The 26,411-nt window shown below is 39.8% G+C and overlaps 1 protein-coding gene across 10 annotated transcripts in view; it reads left to right on the top strand.

The window, feature by feature from the left end:
* SLC12A8 (solute carrier family 12 member 8) overlaps positions 1-26,411 on the top strand; it is a 171,037-nt gene that overhangs the window by 128,160 nt on the left and 16,466 nt on the right. For all 10 annotated transcript variants that reach the window (XM_074214709.1, XM_074214712.1, XM_074214703.1 and 7 more), the window contains 2 exons: positions 8,790-8,936; positions 23,787-24,429. In XM_074214709.1, coding sequence (XP_074070810.1) covers positions 8,790-8,936; positions 23,787-24,429 — 790 coding nt within the window. The remainder of the gene's footprint in view (positions 1-8,789; positions 8,937-23,786; positions 24,430-26,411) is intronic.

Below are 26,411 nucleotides of genomic sequence, written 5' to 3'. Positions count from 1 at the left end.
AAGAGCTTTGTTACTAAACATAACAATTATTTTAAAATTCAATTCACTAAATTTTAATTTAATGCCTACTGTCTTAGAAATTGGAGCTAGATATGACACAAGTCATATTCTCCAGGAAGTTACAGTCTAGAGGGGGGGGGGGTGGAAAGCACATAGATAATAATGAAATCAAAAGAGATAAGTACAAAGTAGAGAGGTTCAGGGAAAATGTTATAAGAAATTTGAGAAGGGAGAATTAAGGAAGGCTTTGTGGAGTAGGTGGCATCTGGATTGCGTCTTGGATAAAAGAAGGAGTTTCAACAGATAGAAATGGGTGGGGGGAATTTCTTATAGACTTGGAAGTGATGAAGTGACCATTGGTAATCTTCAGCTCTCCATCAATAATGATCACAGAAAGAAGGAAATATCTTAGAAATTGTATTCTACAGGGAACTGAAACTCTTTACTCTAACCAATGGTTCCAATCTCTATCATGAGAAAACCTTTCTCTAGAGCTCTGCATAAGAAGCTAAACTGACTGCTGTGATTTTCCTGTCCTCTTGTTACCCGTACCCACTCTGAGGAAGAGGCCAGTGAGCAGAGAAAGGAGGGGAGTGAACAAGAAGAGGAAGGACCATAGAGATAGGGTGATGGCAAAGACCCCAACTAGGGTGGAGGCTATAGGCTATGGTATGAGCCCTCATCTGATTTCCCCAGGACATTGTGCTCTTACGGAAAGTCTCTGTGGTGCCCAGTATTTTTCTTGGCTGGGCAAGAATCTCTTTATTTTCAGATTTAGTGCACTATGCACTGAGAGGAAGGGTAACAAGATTAGTGAATTCTGTACATTCCTCAGTGGCATGTTTTAACAAACAGGTTTTCAGCAAGTTGAAACTCAAGACTTAAAGATATCTTGGTATTTCTCAGGGAGCTCCCTCCTTGAATTCCTAGAGGAAGAGAGGGCCTGAGATGTCCTTTTAATTTCAAAGAAACCCGATGGGGTAAAAGAGTCTCTAATTTCTGACCTTTATTAGGTTTAAGATATTATCTTTTCGCTTCTGTTGGATGAATTGCAAGAAAATTCTTTCTCTGGTCTTCATGAGATAGAATACAAGTAAAACTTTCTCCACTCCCTCTTCCCAATTCCCCCTTTTCCCAGTTCCCTCCCCAATCGTTATTGTTTGGACATTTCAGTTGTGTCTGACTCTTTTGACTCCATTTGGGGTTTTCTTGGTAAAGATACTGGAATGGTGTCCTTTTTTCCAGCTCATTTTATCATATGAAGAAACTGAGACAAATAGGATTAAAGTGACTTGCTCAGGGTCATACATCTAGTAAGTGTCTGAGGCTGGATTTGAACTCAGGAAGAAGAGTCTTTCTAATTCTAGGTCTGGTACTCTATCCACTGTACCACCTAGCTATCCTAGGTTCCCCCAAGTTCCTGTTTCCTTTCCTTCCCCATCCATTTAGGAAAATATGATCAAGGAAAATTTATAGTTGTACAGTTGTTAAGGAAAGATTGTTCATAACAGAAAAGGATTCTCTCCAGTCTGTCCCTAAGCACAACTGCAGAGAAGCCAATTGTCCTCAGGGATCCCCAATTTCCTTTTCATTTCCTTTCCCTGAACTGAATTGGACTGAAGTCCAATTGGACTAAAATTGGACTGAAGTCCTTCCCTGCTTTAAATGTGTGATCCTATGGCCTAAAGTGATAGGGAACTCATTATTGCTCAAGGCAGCCCAATTCATTTTTAGATAGTTCTTACTATTAAGAAATTCTTTGTTGCAAATGAAATCAATCTCCCTAGAATTTCTACAATGGTTCTAATTTTCTCCTCTGAAGTCAAAGAAATTAAGACTATTTCCTCTTGTTTGAAGCCTCTCCAATTTCTTAAATTGCTCCCTATAAGACAATTTTTTTCATCCTTTTTGTCTTCCTCCTATGGGCACCTTTAATCTGTCAACATTCTTAAAATGTGGTCTCCAGAATGGAACACAATTCTCAAGAAGTAGTCTGATGAGATAGGTGATTTGCACTATATCATTTTTGTAAGGCTGACCTTGTTTCTTTTATAGTAGAATTCACTAGGAAGTGTCTATTAACTTTTAAAAGGCTATTATATAAATGGAAGAGCCTCAGTGGTCCACCACAGACAGGAAGAGGGCAGAACCAAATAAGCAGGGATAGAACAAAAAGAAAAAAAATCTATCAAACAATGGAAGGACCTCAGAATCTCTGTGGGTGGAAATTCCATGCTCAAATCTTAAAGATGTTGCAGGAGGACTAAACTAAAGATCCCTTGATCAGGAGAAGGAAACTGAGATGGAATCTCTCTCTCTCTCTCTCTCTCTCTCTCTCTCTCTCTCTCTCTCTCTCTCTCTCTCTATCTCTGTGTCACACACACACACACACACACACACACACACACACACACACACACACACAAACACACACAGACACACCCCTACAAGAATAGCTCATTTAGGATAAATGTGGAGATAAAGTTTCTCGATAGGACAAATGACTGCTTCCTGACACAGGTAGATGTAGAGCCCACAAAGAACGGAAATATACAGTTTTGGGTTCTGAGTAGTGAGCAGGAACTGGTACAGGAAATATCTGTGGGTGAACTATGACAAACCTGCCCTAGGCAACTACCCCAAAGCAGAGTCCTCGGCAGCCAGTTTTCGGTAATTTCCACTGCCACCACCCAGGAGAATTCCAGAAGAGAGGAAGAATCTCTTTCCTTCAAAGATTGTGACCTTGGGACCATGGTCTTTCCTTTTGAATTTTCCTTGATGCCCATCTTACATAATAGTACACAGGAGAAAGCACAGTGGAACTGGAGTCAGACAATGTGGGTTCTAAACCCAGCTCTGCTAATCTAGAACCTTCATGATTTGGTCAAATCACTTAACTTCTCTGGACCTCAACTTCCTCATTTTTAAAATGAAAAAGTTGGATTAGATGACTTCTAGGTCCCTATGGCTTCTAGTGTCTGGCAACTGGTAGATGATTGTTATTGTATCCAATTGTATCCAATTCCTCAGGATGCCATGGTCCACAGCATGCCAATGCAGTCCATGGATTTTTCTTGGTAAAGATACTTTAAGGTTATTTCCTTCTTCAGTAGGTGAGATTAAATGACTTGCCCAGGGAAACACAACTAGTCAGTGTCTGAGGCCCGATTTGTACTCAAGTCTTCCTGATTCCAGTAGATGCTTAGTGAAATGCTTATTGAATGATAATAACAATAGCTAGCAGTTATATAATGCTTACTAGATGCTAGACCCTAGGCTAAGATTTTTACAATTATTATTTCATTTGATTCTCACAATAAGCCTGGGAGGAAGGTGCCATTAAGACAGAGATTAAGTGACTTGCTCAGGGCACACAGATGGTAAGCATCTAAGGTTAGATTTGAACTCAGGTCTTCCTGACTCCCAATCCAGCACTATATCTACTACCCCATCTAACTGACTGATTGATAAGGAGAGAGAGGATAAGGAGAGAAGGGGTTCAGCTGAAGTATTTCCCTTGATTTTCCTGGACACTGAAGAAGCAAGCCCATATTGATTCAATTCAACTAAGTCCTCTAGTGTCCTCTGAAATTACCTCCAATTTATATCATTGGGCAGGGACTTTATTTTGACCTTTCCTTGTACCCCTAGCTCTTCACATCAGTCCTGAAACAATGCCTAATAAATGACTGGTGACTTATGGACAAACCTACCATGAGCAAGGCATTATGCTAGATACTGCACACAAAGATGAAAAATGAAAGAGTCCTTGTCATCATGGTGCTTAAAGACTGGGATATGTAAATAAATAATTCTAAACAAGATAGAATAGGATAAATGAATAGAATAGAACACATAATGAATCAGGAGAGATTCAGAGAAGGAAAAATCACTTTTGGTTGGGGGGGGTCAAGGAATCAGGGAAGACTTTTTAGAAGAGAGAGGACATGAACTGAACCTCAAAGGAAGGCAAAGATGAGATAGAAATCCATTGTAGACATAAGCAACATGTTCAAATATATCAAAGTTAAAGCAATGAGGAAGAGTCTGAAAAATGCCTAGTAGTTTTAACGTTTGGCTGAAACATAAATATATGAAAGAATAATAATGAGACATAGACCTGAAAATCTAGAATGGAAGAGGAGCTTGAATACCACAGTAAGGAACTGGTGTTTGATTCTTTAGGAAGCTGGGAGCTACTGAAAATTCCCAAACAGGGGAGTAACATAAGATGATTTTTTTAATACTGTGTGTAGATTAGAGGAGGTAAGATAGATAGATAGATAGATAGATAGATAGATAGATAGATAGATAGATAGATAGAGAGAGAGAGAGACAAACCAGTAAGGAGGTTATTTCCATAGTTCAGGAGATAACTAGGGTAGAGGTCAACAAGTGAAAGAACTGGAGTAGATGTGAAAGAGGTTGTAGAGGTAAGAACAATAGGAAAGAAGAATCAAAGGCAAAAGGCAGTATTCCCAAGAAAAAGAGTGAAGTAAAGAGCTGGGTCAGAGTTTGGAAGGAAGATGGTAAGTTTGGTTGTAAATATTTGTCTTGATAACAGAAGGCCCCCAGGCCCAGAGAGGGACATGAAATGAGACATTCTGATCACAGATCAGTATTTATGATCTGAGAAAAGGTTTTTGGGGAGAGAAGTTTCTGCAAGGGAGCAGAGAGGGAGAGAGTTCTCAGCTGCTCAAGGAGGAGTGGAAAAGAGATGAGATAATATAGTTTTGAGAGGCTTTTCAGGGGAGGCCGTGGGTGTTGAGGGAAAAGACATCTGTAGACACAATAAGCCAGGCAACGTGATGTTTAGAATGTCCCAAGCAAGGTCTCCAGACTGCAGCTTCTGCTCAAGGTTGCTCTTGAGCTGATTAAGGCTGTTTCTGTGGTTTCTGGCAGCAAGGATCTTCAAATTTGGCTAGTGTTCACTTGCAAAGGATCCTCAAGCAGCTCTGAGCCTCAGAAATCCTTTTAATTGGCTGCTTTTTGGTGTAACACCATTGTCCTGCTTGCCTGTAAAAAAGGGAAGCTCCAACATATCTAATAAGTTATATTCATTACAGAGCCCATGTCCATGGTTTCCATGTCTCATCCAGCTACTAAACCTTGAAAGCAGCTGCTGAGTTATTTTTCATCTTTGTATCACTAGCATTTAACTTAAGAAATGCTGTTTGACATCTGAGTTTGAGGTGTGACAAGATATTCAGGAGGAGATTACCAGTAAGCATGGAAAATTTATAGAGAGAAGAAAAGAAGGCTTAGGTTAGAGGAAGAAAGGACAAATGTGGCTAGGAGAAAAGGAGAAAACTCTCTCCTCCCCTTCCCTCTTCAAAAAAGAAGCAGTGCTACTGAAGTTGTAAAAGGAGAGACTCTTGAGATGAATGGCCAATAGAGAGGTCAAGGTGAGGGAAGATTAAGATTGGAAAATGGTTATTGAATTCAGCTATTAAGAGGTAATTGGTGATGTTGAGAGAGCTGCTTCAATAGGAGAAAGCTTCTTACCAAGGGTAATGGAGTAAGGAGTGAAGAAAGAGAAAGTGGGGGTGGGTGGGCATAAGCTATTCTTCATGAAAATTTGATGAGAAAGAGATATGAGCTAAAGGAAGAAAAAAGCCTGGGCTTCTTTGTGGAAAGAGAGCAAGAAAACAAAATGATGGTGCAGGGATGATTGTCCTAATAAAGTCCCAGAAACAGGAGGAGAGGGGATCAAGGACACAAGTGGAAGAAGGAGCTTTTGTAAAGAGGAATGCCATTTTGTCCTCAGAGATCCAAAGGAAGGAAGAATGGGTGAAGACAAAATTTCTTGAGCCATGGAGGAAGGAAAATGGCAGAGCTCCTATTGGAAGACTCCCCCCCTCTTAAAGATTATATATTGAGAAGGAATGGGGGATGGGGTACAGTTGGGAACTTGAAGAAGGAGAAAACAGTTTGGAACATCTATTGGGAGAATGATAGAAAACCAGGAGATGAATTAAAGGATTTCTAGAAACTGAAGTTTAATTTAAATTGCAACAACTTATATTGAACCTCATCAGTAAGATTTGTAATAGAAGATCAGCAAAGACTGAGAATGGGGACTACCTGGGGCAGCTAGGTAGTGAAGTAGATAGAGCATTGATCCTGGAGTCAGGAAGATCTTGAGTTCAAATCTGAACTAAGACTATTTATGTGACCCTAGCAAAGTCACTTAACCCCTCAAAAATTGTGTGTGTGTGTGTGTGTGTGTGTGTGTGAGAGAGAGAGAGAGAGAGAGAGAGAGAGAGAGAGAGAGAGGGAATGGGGGCCACCCACAGAAGTGAGAACAGTAGAGGGGCAAGGACAGAGGGGTAAGATGCTGATGAAATGACCAGTCATTTGGCTAATATGTGAAGAAAAGGAATGAGATTAAAAGAGATGGTATTGAATGATGGTAGCAAGTCAAGGGTATGGAAGTTGCAGACTGCTTCATCTAGGATATGAAGGAAGAATCAGCCAGTATCAGATTGTCCAAGACTGTAGTGTCTTCAGGTGAAAGCTAGGTTTCAGTTGGCATCATCAAGAGATGGAAACTATGGGAGCTCGAGGATTAAAGAGAGTAGGTTTACTGTAGAATGGACACAGCAGCAGCTAGCTCCAAGTTCGGACCAGACTGCCTCTCAGACCCTTATTTGAGATTCTGAGCATTGATAGCAGTCCCCCCATTGTTCTATTCACATAAGCCTCCCTGAGCTGGTGGCCCTCTTTCCTAAATCCACTGTGCCTGGAAAAATTCCACACAGTGAGTGGTCCCTACATGTAATCCTTTTCTTACTCACTGATCAATATTCTTTTCTGGCTACCCTGGAAATCCCTCCCATTTGCATCAAATTATTTAGCTTTTTGATCCCCAGTTTCTATAAGAAACTTCCTTTTGTTGAATAAGCTTTAAGATCTCTGGTCCTCTGCCCTGCTCACTTGGACCCCTAAAGTTCAATGCCTTTTATTCATCAACCCTGCACCCCACCTACCCCCACCCCTACTATGTAATTTGCACATCCTGTTCTCAGCACCTTCTTCCTGACTCCTAGATTGGCTGACCCAGAATTGTTTGCTCTTGAAAATATTAGCATTTTTTAAAAATAGGTTTTATTGATGCCTTTAAAGAAATATTGTAGTCATTTCCTGATGTGATACCCTCCCACTTTGCTACCTCTCCCATTGAACCTTCCCTTGTAAGAAAGAAAAACAATCAAACAAAACTTTCTGATAAAGGGACTGTGGCCTTCTTGAGAGGAGGGAATTGTGTTTCATCATCTGTCAAAACTCACATTTATATTACAGTTGTTTCTGTTTTTCAGACAAAGATATATTTTTGTTTATTTGTTCAGTCATGTCTGACTCTTCATGACTCCATTTAGGGTTATTTTTTGGCAAAGATACTGGAGTGGTTTGCTATTTCCTTCTACAGCTCATTTTACCAATGAGGAAATTGAGGCAAACAGAGTGAAGTGACTTGCCCAGGGTCACACAATTAGTAAGTGCCTGAGGCCAGATTTGAACTCAGGAAGATGAGTCTTCCTGACTTTGGGTCTGATACTCTGTCCACTGTGCCACCTAGCTACTGAGAGATAAGGTGCATACATTTTGGGGAACAAGGGAAGATTCTCTACAGAACCACTATCCAATTTTCTGTATTGCTTTTTAGTTTACAAAATACTTTCCTCGTAAACAACCAGATGAAGTAGATTTAATACTATCACCCCCATGGTAGTTACCTGAGTACCTCATGCTGCAAATAGGCAGAGACTCTGCCTTTGGTCTCCTGTGTCCAAGCTCAGTGCTCTTTCCAATATATCATGTGAAAAGTAATTTTAAAAAGCTAATTAGGCCCATCATTCAGTTGTACCAAAGCCAAAAGCAAGCCATCCCAAGGTTCTATTCATTTATAAACAATAGGACCTAACAAAAATACAGGCTCTAATTAAGAAAGGAAAATGAAATAGGATAATTTTTAAAAATAGCTCACAGGAAGGCTAGAAACAATAAAAACATCATTTTGGAAACTTGGAAAGAATTTATACCATGTGACAAAAGGCAAGGGCACTACAGGTGGAGAGAGGTGATGCTAACTAGCAAAGTAGAGAATCCTGTACAGGCCAAAAGATGCCTTTACGGCAAGAAGGAAGCTTGCCCCAGTGATGGGAAAACAGAACACCTTAGCAAAGGTATAAAGTCAACATTCAGAATGCTGTCAGGAATGCTAGGAACATTTTATAAGTGACTCCAAAGCCAAAAAAAAAAAAAAAGAACTAGAGAACCAGTGAGAATCCTGAGCAAATGTTTAGCAAATATAATCTCAGGGAGGCAGAAGAACTAGCAAAGAGACTCAGCTTCAGTTCTTTCTGGAGAAGATGTCCTAGAATTGTCAACACATCCCCTTACTAATGGGAGGACAAAAGTCACACAGGAGGAGCAGGCATGAATGGGTTGCAATTTGCATCATTGGAGAGAACATCCATTGATGAACAAATTTATTTGGGAAATTCATCAGTAGAATGTAAGTTCCTTTGGCATAAGGACTAGCCTAGTTCCTAGCCTGGCATTTGGCTAGTAGGCCATACCTATAGGTGTAGGAGTTGGGGTGGTCCTATCCAGAGGACCTAGAGGGCTGCCAGGTCAAGGAACCAGGGTAACCATTATAGAATGGTGATTGGGGTGGGACATGATTCTTTGTAGAATTCTGGAGTTGACTGGGTGGATTTATTCTGTAATGTAGTTCATTCATTCTCTCCCTCTATTTGGTCTTCTCTTATCCCCTTCTCTTCCAGGTATCTTTAGTAGGCTTCCTTTTCCTCTTGGGGTTATACATCTCATCACTGGCCTCCTGTATGGGGGGTCTGTATGGAGCCCCACGAATCCTGCAGTGCATTGCTCAAGAGAAAGTGGTTCCAGCATTGACATTTCTGGGGCATGGGGTAAGTCATGTGTTGGGGCAAAAATGTGACAGAGATGCTGCTTGCATTGTCCTCTCCAGAGAGGCAACAATTTTAACAGGTGTCTTCAGTAATAGCTGCAGGACTACAGATTGGGAGTTGGAAAGAGTCCGGGGACTCCACTAATTCATTCTCATTTTATAGAAAAGGAAACTGGGACCCAGAGAAGTTACTTATGTTACCTAAAGTCATACTCAGGTTATCTAAGCAAAACTTAGAATCAAATTCATGTTCTCCCAAATCCAAGACTCTTTCCTGTATATTTCATTACCTTGTGAATAAATAGATCCCTGCACCCCCAGCATACCTTTTGGGAAGTTATTTGGAAAAATGACATTTTATATTTTTCACTCAGTTCAATTCCCCAGCTAATTTATAAGGGATTGACGGAAATCCACAGAAGAAATCCTTCCAAGAGCTTATATGGGAATTAGAGAATTTAACTCTCACTCTCCAACCCAATTATCATTGCAGCAAAGAAAAGAATTCTTTTCTTTTCTCAGTACTAGATTGGTCCTGATGGGTCAACGCTTTTCTTTAAAATCCTGGCCAGCTCTATCCCTTTTGTTTTTGTTTTTTGTTTGTTTTTTTAGGTTTTTTTTTTTTGCAAGGCAAATGGGGTTAAGTGGCTTTCCCAAGGCCACACAGCTAGGCAATTATTAAGTGTCTGAGACCGGATTTGAACCCAGGTACTCCTGACTCCAGGGCTGGTGCTTTATCCACTGTGCGCCTAGCCACCCCTAGCTCTATCCCTTTTACAGGCAGTGGACTAAGAATGCAAAGGGAATTGGAGATAGAAGTTCTGATTTTGAATCTTAATCCTACTACTACTTAGCTTCTTAAATGTGATTTATTCACTCTCTCCTTCTTTGGTCTTTTCTCCACCCCCTTCTCTTCCAGGTATCTTTACTGGGCTTCATTTTCCTCTTGGGGTTATACATCTCAACATTGGCTCCTGTGACTAAGCAAATCACTTGACATCTCTGGGTCCCAACTTTTTCATCTGTAAAATGGGGACAACAATATTTGCACTCAGCTCATGGAATTTTTTTGGGAAATCAAGCATCCCCAGTAAAACACTTCCCTTTTCTGAAACTGTAAAATGGATGTGGGGTAGTCTCATGATCTCTAAGGTCTCCTCCAGCTCTAAACTTGTAATCCTATTGAATTCTTGTCCACATCTCATGAATCTTCCATAGAGGGTGTTCCTCTATATGCTAGAAGCCTGCCTCTACCATTGTGCAATTGCTAAGGAACCCCTTGGTTTATCTGCCATCCCTTAATCTAACTATAGCGGCATCCCATCTTACCCCATTTCCTACTTTCTCTATAAAAGACATCATTGGTAATAACCTGTTAGCCTCCTGATACCCACCATACACCTGTTCATTTGGTTCACCAGGAATTTTACTTCTTTAGAGAAAGTGGTATTCATGTGTCATGGAGCAGATTGTGATCACTGAAAGCAATGAATGATTTCTCAAAAAGCAATTCAGCTCATCTTCTTTTATTTATTCAATTCTAGACCTGGGTTATTATTCATCTGCCAGGACTGTCCGAGACATACATAAATATATCACACACATACATACAGATGCTTCTATAGTATATCTACACATAGCCATACATATAATGCACATGTGTGGATGCATATTATATATATTATGTTATATACATTTAAATGTATATATATGTTCCTGTGTATATAGAGAGGTATGCTGATAAATGTGTAACATCAGTCTAAGGGGAAAATGTATGCAGGACACGCTTTTAAGTTTAATAAATAATACTGGTATTCTCTTCATCATTTTTAAAAGGTCTAGATAACCCTCCAAACAATAAACCAAGCTGCAATTTGTAGTATTTTCCAATTTCTGAGGTGCAAATGCTCAAAATAAAAATTTAACCAATCACTTTCATGAGCCAGTATGAGCTGACCCCAGCACACCCTTGTTTAGGTGTATATACCAGTGGAAAAACTCAATTTACTAACTCTCTTGCTGCATGCTATAGTTTAAATAAGAATAAAAATGTTATTCATTTAGTTCTTTTTGTATTGATTATTAGTTCAATGTCTTTTGAGGAGCCACAGATCTCATTTTGGAGATTAGGAGTATTCTGTGACTTCATAAAATCAATGTGATATTATATGTGAAAAATAGCATTTGGAGGATCTCAACATCAATGGGGAATAACTGTTCTGCTTGAACTCTGTGCAGGACATCCCCCTAACAATAACTAACACCTTCATTTGTCTAAATCAACAGGTTCAAAACTGAACACTCATTTTTAATATCAATATCCTCTCCATTACCAGATGTTATTGTTTTTATCTCTGCAATTTCTCAGTAGTTTCATCAAGAAAAATAGAAAAACTCAGAAGAGGGAAAGATAATGAGTTCAGTTTGGATGTATTGAGTTGGGTATATGATCAATATAGATGTTAATCACTGGTAGTGTTATCTCCATTACATATATGAAGAAATTGATCTAGGAGAAAACTAAGTGATGTATCTATGGCCACAGAGGAAATTAGTGAAGGAGACAATTAGTCAATCAGCAAGAATTTATTTCTATGTCTCAGGCACTATTCTAGGAATACTTTAGAAAAGATGAAATGAATCATTTCCCTCAAAGCACTTATTCTTTTTTTTAAACATTCATTTAAAAAAAATGAGTTCTAGATTTTCCCTCTCCCTCCCTTTCCTCTTCTTCTCCCTCTCCTAAAATGTAAGAATTTTAAATAGATTATATATATATTTAATCATGTAAAACATATTTCCATATTAGTCATGTTGTGAAAGAAGAAACAGACTAAGACCAAAAGGAAAAGTATGAAAGAAGATAAAGTGAAAACAGTATACTTTGGTCTACATTAGACTCCATCAGAAGAACTTACATTCTAATGGCATAAACAACACCTGGGGCAACTAGGTGTTGCAGTGGCTAGAGCCCTGGTCTTGAAGTAAAGAAGATTCTTCTTCTTCTGAGTTCAAATCTGGCTTCAGACACTTTCTATTTCTTTGACCCTGGGTAAGTCACTTAACCCTGTTTACCTCGGTTTCCTCATCTGTAAAATGGACTAGAGAAGGAAATGGCAAACCACTTCATTATCTCTGCCAAGAAAATTCTAAATGGGAAGGCGGAGCCAAGATGGTGACAAGAAGGGATCCAGTCTTAGGAGCTCTCTGATAAAACTCATCACCTAAGGACTCTAACTAAACTTTCGAGAGACAGAACCCACAAAGGGACCCAGTGAGGCAGTTCTCCTACTCAAGGTAACCTGGAAAAGAGAAGAAAGGCTCTGCTCCCCGGGGTCAGAGGGGTGGCCCGCCAGAACTTCAGCCTCCCGGAGGCAGCCCCAGGGTGCTGGGAGTCTCAACTCACAGCAGCGGGGGAGTCTCCTGAGCTGCACCCCTAGGAGCACCGGGCACAAAGTGGGGGAACAGCAGGGGACCTCTGCCAGAGCAAGCATGTGGAGCTCAGCCCTCAGGGCACACAGGGAGCAGCTTGGTCTTTCTGCAGCCCAGACCTGAAAACAGAAGCAGGCGGACCCAGTAAGCAGGAGCCCACAGGGCATGAGCCCATTGAGCTGAGGGAGGGGAGTGAAGAGAAACTGCAAGCTCCATCCTCTGCCCCTGGAATAGGACTCTGGGGCTCTGACTACATTCATATCCTGATCACAGTCTAGGCCCCCCCATAGAACAGCAGGGCCCCCCCCCCACCTCAGCTCCATGGCAGAAGGTCATGCTTATGGTCATTCACAGACCAGGAGGGAGGGCAGAGCCTCATACACTGAGACCCTTGTGGGAGTGTCCCAAAAGCTCAGGAAGCACCCCCAAACCAGGCCCAGGCTGGGAAAATGAGCAAGCAGAGAAACAAAAGGAAGACTATTGAGAAATATTTTGCAATGAGCCCAAGAAGGATCAAAATACTCAGTCTGAAGATAAGGAAGCACAAGCTCCTGTATCTAAATACTCCAAGAAAAACAGAAATTGGGCTCAGGCTATGACAGAGCTCAAAAAAGACTTTGAAAATCAAATGAGGGAGTTGGAAGAAAAACTGGGAAAAGAAAGGAGAGAGATGCAAGAAAAACATGGAAATCCAAAAAAATGCTGAAGAAAATAGCATGCTAAAAAACAGCTTAGGTCAAATGGACAAAACAGTTCAAAAAGTTATTGAGGAGAAGAATACCTTAAAAAAGCAAAATTGGCCAGATGTAAAAAGAGATAAGAAAACCCTCTGAGGAGAACAAATCCTTCGGACAAAGAATAGAATTCAGGGAGATTGATGAATTTACCAGAAATCAGGAATCAATACTTCAAAACCAAAAAAATGAAAAATTAGAAGAAAATGTGAAATATCTCATTGAAAAAACAACTGATATGGAAAACAGACTTAGGAAAGATAATTTGAAAATTATTGGAATACCTGAAAGTCATGATCAGGAAAAGAGCCTTGACATCATTTTCAAAGAATTACTACAGGAAAATTGCCCTGATATTCTAGAAGCAGAGGGCAAAATAGAAATGGAGAGAATCCACCGATCCCCCAGAGAAAGAGATCCCAAAAAACCAACCCCCAGGAATATTATAGCCAAGTTCCAGAACTCCCAAGTCAAAGAGAAAATATTACAAGCATCCAGAAGGACACAGTTCAAATATCGTGGAGCTGCAGTCAGGATCACACAGGACTTAGCAGCAACTACATTGGAAGCTCATAGGGCTTGGAATACAATATACTGGAAGGCAAAAGAGCTTAGAATGCAGCCAAGAATGAATTACTCAGCAAGGTTGAATGTCCTCTTCCAAGGAAAAAGATGGACTTTCAATGAACCAGGGGAATTTCAAAGGTTCCTTTTGGAATGGCCAGAGCTGAACAGAAGGTTTGATCTTCAGATACAGGACTCAGGTGAAGCATAGAGACTGAAGGAGAGGGGGAAAATATGAAGGACTTAATGATGATGAACTGCATGTATTCCTGCATAGAAAAATGACACTGATAATACTCATATGAACCTTCTCAGTTAATAGAGCAGGTAGAGAGAGCTTTTATAGTTGAAGCACAGGAGAAAGCTGAATTTGAAGATAAAATATGATGTAAAAATGGAGTCAATAGAAAAAAAGGGAAATGGAATGGAAGAAAGAAAAAGGAGAGGGGGAATAGGCCAAGATATTTCACATAAGATTTTTTTTTTTATTACAATGAGCTATTGCAATGATATGGAAGGGGGGAGGCAAGGGGGAAAGAGGGAACCTTTGCTCTCATCAGAGATGGCTAGGCGAGGAAACAACATATATACTCAATAGACATCTGGAGTAAGAAGGAGGAGGGAGCAGGGGGAAGGGGTGGGGATGTGAATAAAGGAGGAGAGGATGGACCATGGCGGGGGGGAGAGTGGTCAGATATAACACATTTTCTTTCTTACTTCTTGCAAGGGGCTGGGATTGGAAGGCCTGCCCAGGACCATAGGGCCAGGTGGATTCTGGGCCTAAGGGGTAGTATGGGGGCTCAGGGCTTCTTGGCCCCAGGACCAGGGATCTGTCTGCTGAGCCAGTCAACGACCCTACAGCAGAGTCAGAGTGAAAGGAGAGAGAAAATATAGTACACGGTAGTGGAGAAATAAGAAAGGAGGGAGTTGCGATCAGCAATGGCAATGGGGGAAAAATATGGAAGTAACTTTTATGATGGACTTATCATAAAGAATGTGATCCACCCATGACAGAGTTGTTGGTGTTGGAACAAAGACTGAAGCACATTTTTTGTTATTATTATTTGGGGGAGGGTGCAGGGCAAGTGGGGTTGGGTGGCCTGCCTGGGGCCACATAGCAGGGTGATCTTTGGGTGTCTGGGGCCGGATTTGGACCCAGGTGCTCCTGGCTCAAGGGCCAATGCTCTGTCTACCACCCAGCCACCCCTACTATTATTACTATTTTATTTTATTTTGGGTCTTTTTTTTCTTCTTTTTGGTTTTTGCAGGGCAGTGGGGTTGGGGTGGCTTGCATGTCACACAGCTGGGTGATTGTTGGGTCTATGGGGCTGGATGTGGGCTCAGGTGCTTGTGGCTCCAGGGCTGGTGCTTCGTCCATTGCGCCACCCCGCCATACCCACAATTATTAATATTATTTTTTTAATGTTAATTTTTTCCTCTCCCCTTTACTTTTTTCACCCAAGCAAGTCTATCTATATTCATGGGGGAGGAGGGGTATTTGGTTTACTTGTAAACAAGAATGTTTTATTAATGTAAAAAAAAATTTGTACAAAATGAGAATAAAAAATAAATTAAAAAAAAAAGAAAATTCCAAATGGATCACCAAGAGCTGGACATGACTGAAACACAACAATAACAAGCAACATGTACACTTATAGGTAGGTATGGGTATACCTACAAACATAGATTTAAGGTAGCCTTGGAAAAGATAATAGTAGTTTTGGGGACCAGGAAAGTCTTCCTGCAGAAAGTGCCCATTGAACTAAGTCTGGAAGGAAGCCAGGGATTCTAAGAGGCAAAAGTGAGTTGGAGTGCATTACAGAAAGACAAGCAGATAGATCCTTGAAAATCTGGAAAAATTAAAAAAAATTATTTTCTGGAATAAGCTGAAGTTTGTTCAACTTCTCGAGCAGTTGTAGCTATTGGATTCTTTGTGCTAGAGTTGAGAAATGGAGTATCAAGGGTGAGAAAGAAACAAGAGGTCAGAATGGAAGGATTGTAGAGTAGGTGGAGGGAAGTAATATGTAAGAAGACTGGGAAACAGAGTGGATCCAAGTTGTGAAAAGCTTTAAATGTCAAGCAGAGAAGTTTATTGCTTATCCGTCAAATTACTGGAGTTTGCTGAAGCAGGGATGATATGGTTAGACCTTCATTTTTGGAAGATCACTTTGGCAGCTGAATAGAGGATGGATTGGAGCAGGGAGAAAGTTAAAGGGAAGAGGGGATTATTAGGAAGCTCTTTCAGTGGTCAATATAAGAGGTGCTGGGGGTCTAAACTAGAGAAGTGACTGTGTGAGTAGAGAAGTAAAATGTATGTGATAGATACTGTGAAAACTGAATGGATAAAACTTGGCCCCTGACTGTTTAATTGGGGTAAGAAATGAGTAGAGGATGATGACAAAATGGTGAACCTGGATTGTTGGAAGGATGTTGCTTCTGTCATGGTAATAGAAAAAAACAGTGGGGGGGGGAAAGGAAGGAGAGATAATGAATTCTGTTATGGGTGTGTTGATGCTGAGATATTTTTGGGAAGTCTAGTTGAAATGTCCAAAAGGCAGCTGATGATAAGGGACTAGAGAAAGACTTGGACTGAATTAATCAATCAGAAAGTATTTATCAAACACTTACAGTGTGCTAGGCATTCTGATAGGCACTAGGGATACAAAGTGCAAAGAATCAAATAATCTTTCCTGGAAATATGTAGATCTGGAAATCGTCTGCAAAGAAATGATAATTGAACCCATGGGAGCTGATGTGCACACTAAGTAATAGAGCATAGAAAGGAAATGTGTGACATGCATTAATGAGATCACATATCCTCGAAAATCTTGCAATATTTTAAAAATTATTTTCTGGGATAAGCTGAAGTTTATCTAATTTTCCAAGCTGTTTGAGGCTAATGGATTCTTGTGTTAGAGTTGGTTGCTAAAGGTAGCCATTCAGTATTAATTTCTACATGATTCAGCATAAATCCTTTTTTAAAAATAGAGGATTGTGAAATTATATTAAAGCAAAACTTAAGGACCACCACCACTATACCAAGCACATATATTCTAGATTCCAAAGGGACTTACCAATGATGTGTAGTCATATGAATTCAGCATAAGTCTTAATGGGTCTTGAGAGGAGGAATTTTAAGCAAATTAATAAAGCAATTGAAAACAAAAAAATGTTCTAATGAAGGGAAAAGCAGTCTCAAGATTTTGCTCATGCCAACAGCATTATGCTGCTGCATAACAGATTGCTTTCTTTGGTATTATGTAGATGGAGAGTCAAGAAGAAATAGGAGCAGAGGAATTGATGAGATGCTATTTTTATTTCTTCCTAGGCATTTACTTCCTATGCCATCATATATAGAAAGATTTTAGAAAAAGATAAACTAATACTTCTCCATAGATTAGCTGAAGGCAGAGATAAGTTGGGCTCTGTTACTAAGAAAAACAATATGAGCAAATATTGATGAAATGATGCCCCATATTCTTGAAACATCAATGTCATATATACGCTCTGACAAGGATTTTTTTTTGACATGAAACTTCAAGATTCAAATGAGTTAATAAAGCTTGGGAGCAAGACCTAAATTATTTTAAACAGAGCTAATAGAACTCACTGGGGTAGACCAAACAAGAGATAGAGTGCTATGAGATATAAAATGGATAATTTTGATTGTATTAAATTAAAAAGGTTTTGCACAAACACAACCAATGTAACCAATATTAGGAGGAAAGCAGAAAACTTGTAAAAAAATTTATAGCAGTGTTTCTTTCTTTTTTTAAAAAAAAATTGAATATTTTATTTATTTGTTTTTCCATCTACATGCAACAGTAGTTTTTAATCAATCATTTTTTGTAGGATTTTGAGTTTTACAATTTTTTCTCCCTCCTCTCCCCCTCCTCCACCAGAAAGCAATCTGATATAAGCTCTATATTTATAGCCATCCTAAACATAGATCAATACTGAATATGTTGTGAGAGAAGAATCAGATCCAAATGGAAAAAAGAAAACATTAGAGAGAAAAAAATTTCATAATAACATAAGACAACTTTTAAAGATTGAAGATAATAAACTTTGATCTTCATTCAAAGTTCACAGTTCCTTCTCTGTGGTATGAATGTTATTTTTCTTTTTTTAAATTTATTTTTTATTCTCATTTTGTACAAATGTTTTTTTACATTAATAAAATATACTTGTTTACAAGTAAACAAAATACCCCTCCCCCATGAATATAGATAGACTTGCTTGGGCGAAAAAGTAAATTAGGAGAAAAAAAATTAAAATTAAAAAAATAGTAATAATTGTAGGTATGGCCAGGTGGCGCAATGGACGAAGCACCAGCCTTGGAGCCACGAGCACCCAAGTCCATATCCAGCCTTGTAAACCCAACAATCACCCAGCCATGTGACATGCAAGCTCCCCCATCCCCACTGCCCTGCAAAAACCAAAAAGAAGAAAAAAAAAGACCCAAAATAAAATAAAATAGTAATACTATTAGGGGTGGCTGGGTGGCAGACAGAGCATTGGCCCTTGAGCCAGGAGCACCTGGGTCCAAATCCGGCCCCAGACACCCAAAGATCACCCTGCTATGTGGCCCCAGGCAGGCCACCCAGCCCCACTTGCCCTGCACCCTCCCCCAAATAATAATAACAAAAAATGTGCTTCAGTCTTTGTTCCAACACCAACAACTCTGTCATGGGTGGATCGCATTCTTTATGATAAGTCCATCACAAAAGTTACTTCCATATTTTTCCAACGTTGCCATTGCTGATCACAACTCCCTCCTTTCTTATTTCTCCACTACCATGTACTATATTTTCTCTCTCCTTTCACTCTGACTCTGCTGTAGGGTCGCTGAGTGGCGCAGCAGACAGATCCCTGGTCCTGGGGCCAAAAAGCCCTGATCCCCCATACCACCCCTTAGGCCCAGAATCCACCTGGCCCTATGGTCCTGGGCAGGCCTTCCAATCCCAGCCCCTTGCAAGAAGTAAAAAAGAAAATGTGTTATATCTGAACACTGTCCCCCCATGGTCCATCCTCTCCTCCTTTATTCACATCCCCACGACTTCCCCCTGCTCCCCCCTCCTTCTTACTCCAGTTGTCTATACCCCATTGAGTATATTTGCTATTTCCTCTCCTAGCCATCTCTGATGAGAGCAAATGTTCCCTCATTCCCCCTTGCCTCCCCCCTTCCATATCATTGCAATAGCTCATTGTAATAAAAAAAATCTTATTATGTGAAATATCTTGGACTATTCCCCCTCTCCTTTTTCTTTCTCCCTTTCCACTTCCCTTTTTTCCCTATTGACTCCATTTTTACACCATATTTTATCTTTGAATTCAGCTTTCTTCTGTGCTTCAACTATAAAAGCTCCCTCTACCTGCTCTATTAACTGAGATGGTTCATATGAATATTATCAGTATCATTTTTCTATACATGCAGTTCATCCTCATTAAGTCCCTCATATTTCCCCCCCTCTCCTCCAGTCTCTATGCTTCACCTGAGTCCTGTATCTGAAGATCAAACCTTCTGTTCAGCTCTGGCCATTCCAAAAGGAACCTTTGAAATTCCCCTGGTTCATTGAAAGTCCATCTTTTTTCCCTGGAAGAGGACATTCAGCCTTGCTGGGTAGTTCATTCTTGGCTACTTCTAAGCTCTTTTGCCTTCTGGTATATTATATTCCAAGCCCTACGAGCTTCCAATGTAGTTGCTGCTAAGTCCTGTGTGATCCTGACTGCAGCTCCACGATATTTGAACTGTGTCCTTCTGGCTGCTTGTAATATTTTCTCCTTTGACTTGGGAATTCTGGAACTTGGCTATAATATTCCTGGGGGTTGGTTTTTTGGGATCTCTTTCTCAGGGGGATGGGTGGATTCTCTCCATTTCTATTTTGCCCTCTGCTTCTAGAACATCAGGGCAATTTTCCTGTAGTAATTCTTTGAAAATGATGTCAAGGCTCTTTTCCTGATCATGACTTTCAGGTATTCCAATAATTTTCAAATTATCTTTCCTAAGTCTGTTTTCCATATCAGTTGTTTTTTCAATGAGATATTTCACATTTTCTTCTAATTTTTCATTTTTTTGGTTTTGAAGTACTGATTCCTGATTTCTGGTAAATTCATCAATCTCCCTGAATTCTATTCTTTGTTTGAAGGATTTGTTCTCCTCAGAGGGTTTTCTTATCTCTTTTTACATCTGGCCAATTTTGCTTTTTAAGGCATTCTTCTCCTCAATAACTTTTTTAACTGTTTTATCCATTTTACCTAAGCTGGTTTTTAGCATGCTATTCTCTTCAGCATTTTTTGGATTTCCTTGACTAAGCTGCTGACTTCATTTTCATGTTTTTTCCTGCATCTCTCTCCTTTCTTTTCCCAGTTTTTCTTCCAAATCCCTCATTTGATTTTCAAAGTCTTTTTTTTGAGCTCTGTCATAGCCTGAGCCCAATTTCTGTTTTTTCTTGGAGTCTTTAGATGCGGGAGCTTGTGCTTCCTCATCTTCAGACTGAATGTTTTGATCCTTCTTGGGCTCATTTGCAAAATATTTCTCAATGGTCTTCCTCTTGTTTCTTTGCTTGTTCATTTTCCCAGCCTAAGCCTGTTTTTTGGGGTGCTTCCTGAGCTTTTGTGACACTCCTACAAGGGTCTCAGTGTGTGAGGCTCTGTCCTCCCTCCTGGTCTGTGAATGACCATAAGTGCCCTCTGACACGGGGCCGAGGTTGGGGGGGCCTGCTGTTCTATGGGGGCCTAGACTGTGGTCAGGATCTGAATGTGGTCAGAGCCCCAGAGTCCTGTTCCAGGAGCAGAGGACAGAGCTCGGCAGTCTCTCTCTTTTCACTCCCCTCCCTCAGCTCAATGGGCTCATGCCCTGGGGGCTCCTTACCAGCTCTGCCTGCTTCTGTTTCAGGGTCTTGGCTGTCAAAAGACCAGGCTGCTCGCTGTGTGCCCTGAGGGCTGGGCTCCACGTACTCGCTCTGGCAGAGGTCCCCCACTGTTCCCCCACTTTGTGCCCGGTGCTCCCCAGGGTGCAGCTCAGGAGACTCCTGCAGCTCCCAGTGCCCTGGGGCAGCCTCGGGAGGCTGAAGTTCTTTGGCTCTGGCGGGCCACCCCTCTGGCAGGCTGCCTCTCTGACCCCGGGGAGCAGAGCCTTTCTGCTTTTTTTCCAGGTTACCTTGAGTAGGAGAACTGCCTCACTGGGTCCCTCTGTGGGTTCTGTCTCTGGAAAGTTTAGTTAGAGTCCTTAGCTGATGAGATTTTATCAGAGCTCTTAAGACTGGATTCCTTCGTGTAGCCAGCTTGGCTTGCCCGAATGGTATTTTTCAACACAAGTCTTTTAAGATTGTATTTGATTATTGTACTGCTGAAATGAACAAGTCTGTCATGGTTGATCATCACCTCATGTTGTTACTATGTACAATGTTCTTCTGGTTCTGCTCATTTCACTCAACATCAATTCATGCAAGTCTTTCCAGGCTTTTCTGAAATCTGAAATCCCTCATGATTTCTAACAGAACAATAGTGTTCCATCACATTCATATACCACAAATTGTTTAGCCATTGGTGGCATCCCCTCAATTTCCAATTCTTTGCCACTACAAAAAAAACTGCTATGAATATTTTTGGACATATGGGATTTTCACCCTTTTTTCATGATCTCTTTTGGATACAGACCCAGTAGTGGTATTTTAAGCAAGTATTTCAGATAAAGGCCTCATTTCTTAAATATATTAGTCAATTTATAAGAATACAAGTTATTTCCTAATTGATAGTCAAAGGCTATGAACAGTTTTCAGACAAAGAAATCAAAGATATCTGTAGTTATATTAAAGAATTCTTTAAGTCATTGTTGATTAGAGAAATGCAAATTGCAACTTGAGGTGCCACCTGATACATAATTAGTTGACTAATATAACAGAAAAGGAAAATGATAACTGTTGGAGGGGATGTGAGAAAACTGGGAAGCACTGTTGGTGTGGTTGTGAACTAATCCAACCATTCTAGAGACCAATTTGGAATTATACCCAAAGGTCTATAAAACTCTGCAAAACCTTTTATCCAGTAATACCTTTATTAAATTCCAAATAGATTTTTTTTAAAAGTAAGAGGAACTATTTGTACAAGAGTATTTATAGCAGCTTTTTTGAGTTGTCTAAGAATCAGAAACTGAGAAAATATACATCAATTGGGGAATGCCCGAGCAAGTTGTAGTATATGGTTATACTATTGTGCTATAAGAAATGATAGAAAATCCTGAAGAGTTTACATAATCTTATATAGAATAATTAAGCAGAACCAGGAGAACAGTGTACACAATATTGAGAACACTATAAGAAGATCAACTGTGAGTGACTTAGCTATTCTCAGCAATGCAGTGATCTAAGGCAATTACAAAGGACTCACAATGAAAAATGCTGTCCACTTACAGAGAAAGAACTGGTGGAGTCTGACTATAGACTGAAATATACAATTATTCTTCCTTCCATTCTTTTAGGTTTCTTCCATAAAATGACGTATATGGAAATATGTTTTACAGGATTTCTCATTTATAACCTATCATATTGTTTACCAAAGTGAGGGAGAGAATTTGGAATTCAAAATTAAAAAAAGAATGATAAAAATTATTTTGTAATTGTGGGAAAATATTATTTTTAAAAATGGCACACTTTATAGGTTCAGATTTTACCTGAAATCCTTTTATAATGATTTTTCACTGTGTTTATAGCTCTTAGGTTTGTTTTTTTAAAAGACTAGTTGAATAGACATTAATCCTCCATCTTAGTTAACCATTATATGTATGAGGAGCATAGATGTTTGTCCATGAAGCCATCACCAAAGCACTACTACTCATCTGTTGGCTTATTCTCTTTAAAGACAGGAATCTTTTGGATGCTATCTTTGCATTTTCTAACCTATAAGGGCACAATAAAGATCACAGCTGCCTCATTAGCAGCAATTTCATAGAAGGTCCATAAAATATTAGCATGGTAAGGAATCTTAGAGATCATACGATCCAGCTTCATCACTTTACAAATGGGGAAACTGACTCAAACAAATATAAATATGCATTCATACTTAAGTAAATACAGGTTCATTAGTTCACATTTACTGTTGTTCCTCTCTCTAACCAGGGAGGTGACATGGCACTGTCCAGGTTAGAAGTTCTGAATGGGTCCAACTTGCATGCAAGTCAAGACATCAGTCTCATGATGTCATTGATCCTCTTTGAGAAGGAAGGACTAACATAATAACAAATGGGTCACATCTGTAATCAGTGGTTGGCTCTAGTTCTTGTGTTCCTCAGTATTCCATATGTAATAAGGGAAGAATAATCATTTTTCTTTTTTATCTCCTAGATTTTAGTGTTAAGAGACCAAGAAAGATGTGAGATTTGGAGAAAATGAAAATATGTAGAAATGTGTTTCTTTTTTGCATTAATTCAATTTTCCAAAGGCTTATCAAGAGCTTACTATGCATATGACATTGTTCTAGGTGATGACAGATAAAGACAACAAAATTTAATAATCCCTGCCCTCACGAAATTTATATTCCACTGGGGATTACAATATACACAGAGAAGTAAATACAAAATGTCTACTTGGCAAAATGAAAAGCATACTAACCCTGAAGTCAGAGGACCTGAGCTTGTGTTCCTCCTCTGATGTTAAGTTACTACCCATATGGCCATGGGTGTATGACGAAACCTCCCTAGACCTTGGTTTTCTCATCTGTAAATGAAGTGGTTATACTATATGACCTCTGAGTTTCTTCTCAGCTCTGGACCTATAATTATATAATAACAAAAAGACCTATGACTTTATTGGCATAGGAAATTTCTGGGTCGGTAAATTCTCTCTATTAACATAGGTCAACATTATCTCTACAAGTTATAGTCAAAGTTCTCAAGAGCACTGAGATGTTGTGACTTATTGAGGGTCAACATAGTTCATATATGTCAGAGGCAGGATTTCAATTCAGGTCTTACTGGTTCCTAGGATAGTTCTCTATCCACTATAAGATTATAAAACAAAGTAATTTCAAGAGAAAGAGAACATTAACAACAAGGGGAATTAAGATAAGGGGCCCCTGTAGGAGGTGGCATCTGAATTTTGTTCCTGGTCTTCTTGTTGCAGAGAGGATGCAATAAGACACCCGTGGCTGCTATTTGCTTAACCAGCCTGGTGACCATGGCATTCATTTTTGTGGGTCAAGTGAATGTCCTGGCTCCGATCGTCACCATCAACTTCATGCTAACTTATATTGCCATAGACTATTCTTACTTCTCCTTGAGTCATTGCAACATCATCCAGAACCTTGAGATGGGAAGGAGGGAAAGTGCCAAGGGTCCCTGCTGCTCTGAGCACCTGGTCCTGGACAAAGGGCCCAGCTATGGCTCGGAAGGCACCTTGCAAGCCAGTCCCGAAGGCACCTTGATGGAGTTCACCAAAGATATGGATCAGCTTTTCCACCTCACCAGGTTGAGCCAGAATGGTCCTGGGAAAGAAGAGAGAGAGGGAATCAAGATGAGGAGGAAGGAGAAATACCAAAAAACAAGCAAGCACACTCTCCAAGAGAGCTTCCTCCTGGACCTCCCCTCCTCTACTTCTCCATCTTCTCCCAAGTGCTCAAGGCTGGAGGCTGTGTCCTCCTCCAAGGGGCAGGAGCAGCACCTCACCCAGCAGAAGGAAGGGAGGGTGCCCTGGTCCAGGACTGAGGGAGATCGTGGACACCAGTTGATATGTGGAAGACAACAGCCTCTTGGACCTGAGAGACAAGGTAAGAGTTTTAGAGAGGGATCTGGAGCAGTTTGCTATTCCTCCTCAACTGTTATGCTTTCTTCAGGCTCATCTGAGGCAGGTTTAATAATACTCTTGCGTCATGATATATGGCACTAATGTCTTCCTGGAACTTAAAAAAAAACAAAACACCAAACAAACCTCCAGAGGACATTTAATCTAGTCCACTCATTTTTGAGTTGGGGAGTAGTCCTGGAAGTGATTTGCCTAAAGTCTCATAGTGATAAGATTAAGTATCAGAGCATGAATTTTTAATTCATCTTGAGCCTCTTCTTAAGCATCATAGAGTTATAAACCCATCTGGGGTTCAAGGTTGCTTAAACTTCACCCTCTCCTCTTGATTGTTTTTCTCCAACTTTTGATTTTTTTTACTCTTTATCTGCCAACTTGAAATTTCCTCATGAAAAGGCCACCTGCCTTTCCAGGTTCTTCTGATGTTTTTCTCTGCTTCTTTGGAGTCTCATGACAAAATAAAAAAATTAAAATTTTATGTGCATATATACACACACATATAAAGATACAGACATGAATGGAAATGAATATAATTATGAACATATATAAACACACTTATTTACATGGATATTGTAGCACATTTTTGCATACATATGTATCATGTATATATTATACACGCATCCATGTATGCACATGTATGTGTGTTTATGCGTGTGTGTGTGTGTGTGTGTGTGTGTGTGTAGCCAACTGACTTGCAAGAACAACATTTCCTTAATAGCAATTTCCTCAACAGTTAGGCTAGTAATGTTAATTACTAATCTTTCCCCTCCATCAGGTAACTTTAAATTAACAAGCAGTTAGTATATATTTGGTTTCTTTATCAACCACTGCCAGTCTCCTGTGCGTTTATAGCTTGCGGCTTCTGATCCAGACTGCTTGCTATGAAAGACATCAAACCAAAATACATATTTTAAAAGGTATTTCAATGTAACATAACAAAGTTTAAAATAGACATAAAAGTGTTTTTTTTCTGTGAAAATGAACAAGCCTAGAGGGAAAAAAAACCACCCCAACTTCCTGGGCTTTCCACATCTCTGAGCAAGTTAATTTGATCAGAATTATCCCAGGAGCCCAAGGCCTCACCTGGATGCCCTTTCACAATCAGGGAGGAGGGGGAGGAATCTGCTATAGTGGACATATACCCTTTGACCTCGATCATGGTTAGTTAGCAAGTGAAATAACTCTTTAAAGCTTTGGTTTGAATAAACCCATAATTTAAAAAGTGTCTGTTTTATCACTTTTAAATTCTGGAATCATCCCTTCATGCTAAGGTAGGTAGTAGATTTTGTATATAGTTTTACTCTTCATTATTCAGGAATCAGTTGTACATTTTTATGAATTAAATAAGCGTCTTTTCCTTCCTTCCTTCCTTCCTTCCTTCCTTCCTTCCTTCCTTCCTTCCTTCCTTCCTTCCTTCCTTCCTTCCTTCCTTCCTTCCTTCCTTCCTTCCTTCCTTCCTTCCTTCCTTCCTATTATTTATCAGTCTCCTTTTCAGGGGAAGATATGAGGCAAGAAAAGGAAGGGGAACTCTATACTGGTTGAGGAAGGTGCTAAGTCTTTTCTAAAAATATTTTCTTCATCAACTATCTCAGAACTATTCATAGAAGTTATTTAATAAATATTTACTAATAGAAAACAGATTTTGATAAACACAAGATCCTGAATTTCCAGAGGAAGGACTCCTTTTTGGATAAGAACTTTTGGAGAAACTGGAAAGCAGCTTGACAGAAGTTAGTTTTATACCAGCAGCTTATACCCATATATCACAATAAGCTGAAAATGGATATCCAACCCAAATGTAAAAGTTCACATCATAGAAAAAAATAGAAGAGAAACAAAAATTGGCTATCTTTTACAACTAGTACTATGGGACAATATATTAACCAAACAAGGGATAAAAGATAGTTTAAAAGATAAAACATGCAGTTTTGACAACACAAAGTAAGTTTT

Source organism: Macrotis lagotis, chromosome 1, assembly GCF_037893015.1.
Source record: "Macrotis lagotis isolate mMagLag1 chromosome 1, bilby.v1.9.chrom.fasta, whole genome shotgun sequence".
Lineage (NCBI taxonomy): Eukaryota > Metazoa > Chordata > Mammalia > Peramelemorphia > Peramelidae > Macrotis > Macrotis lagotis.
This window is presented reverse-complemented; position numbering and strand designations above follow the sequence as displayed.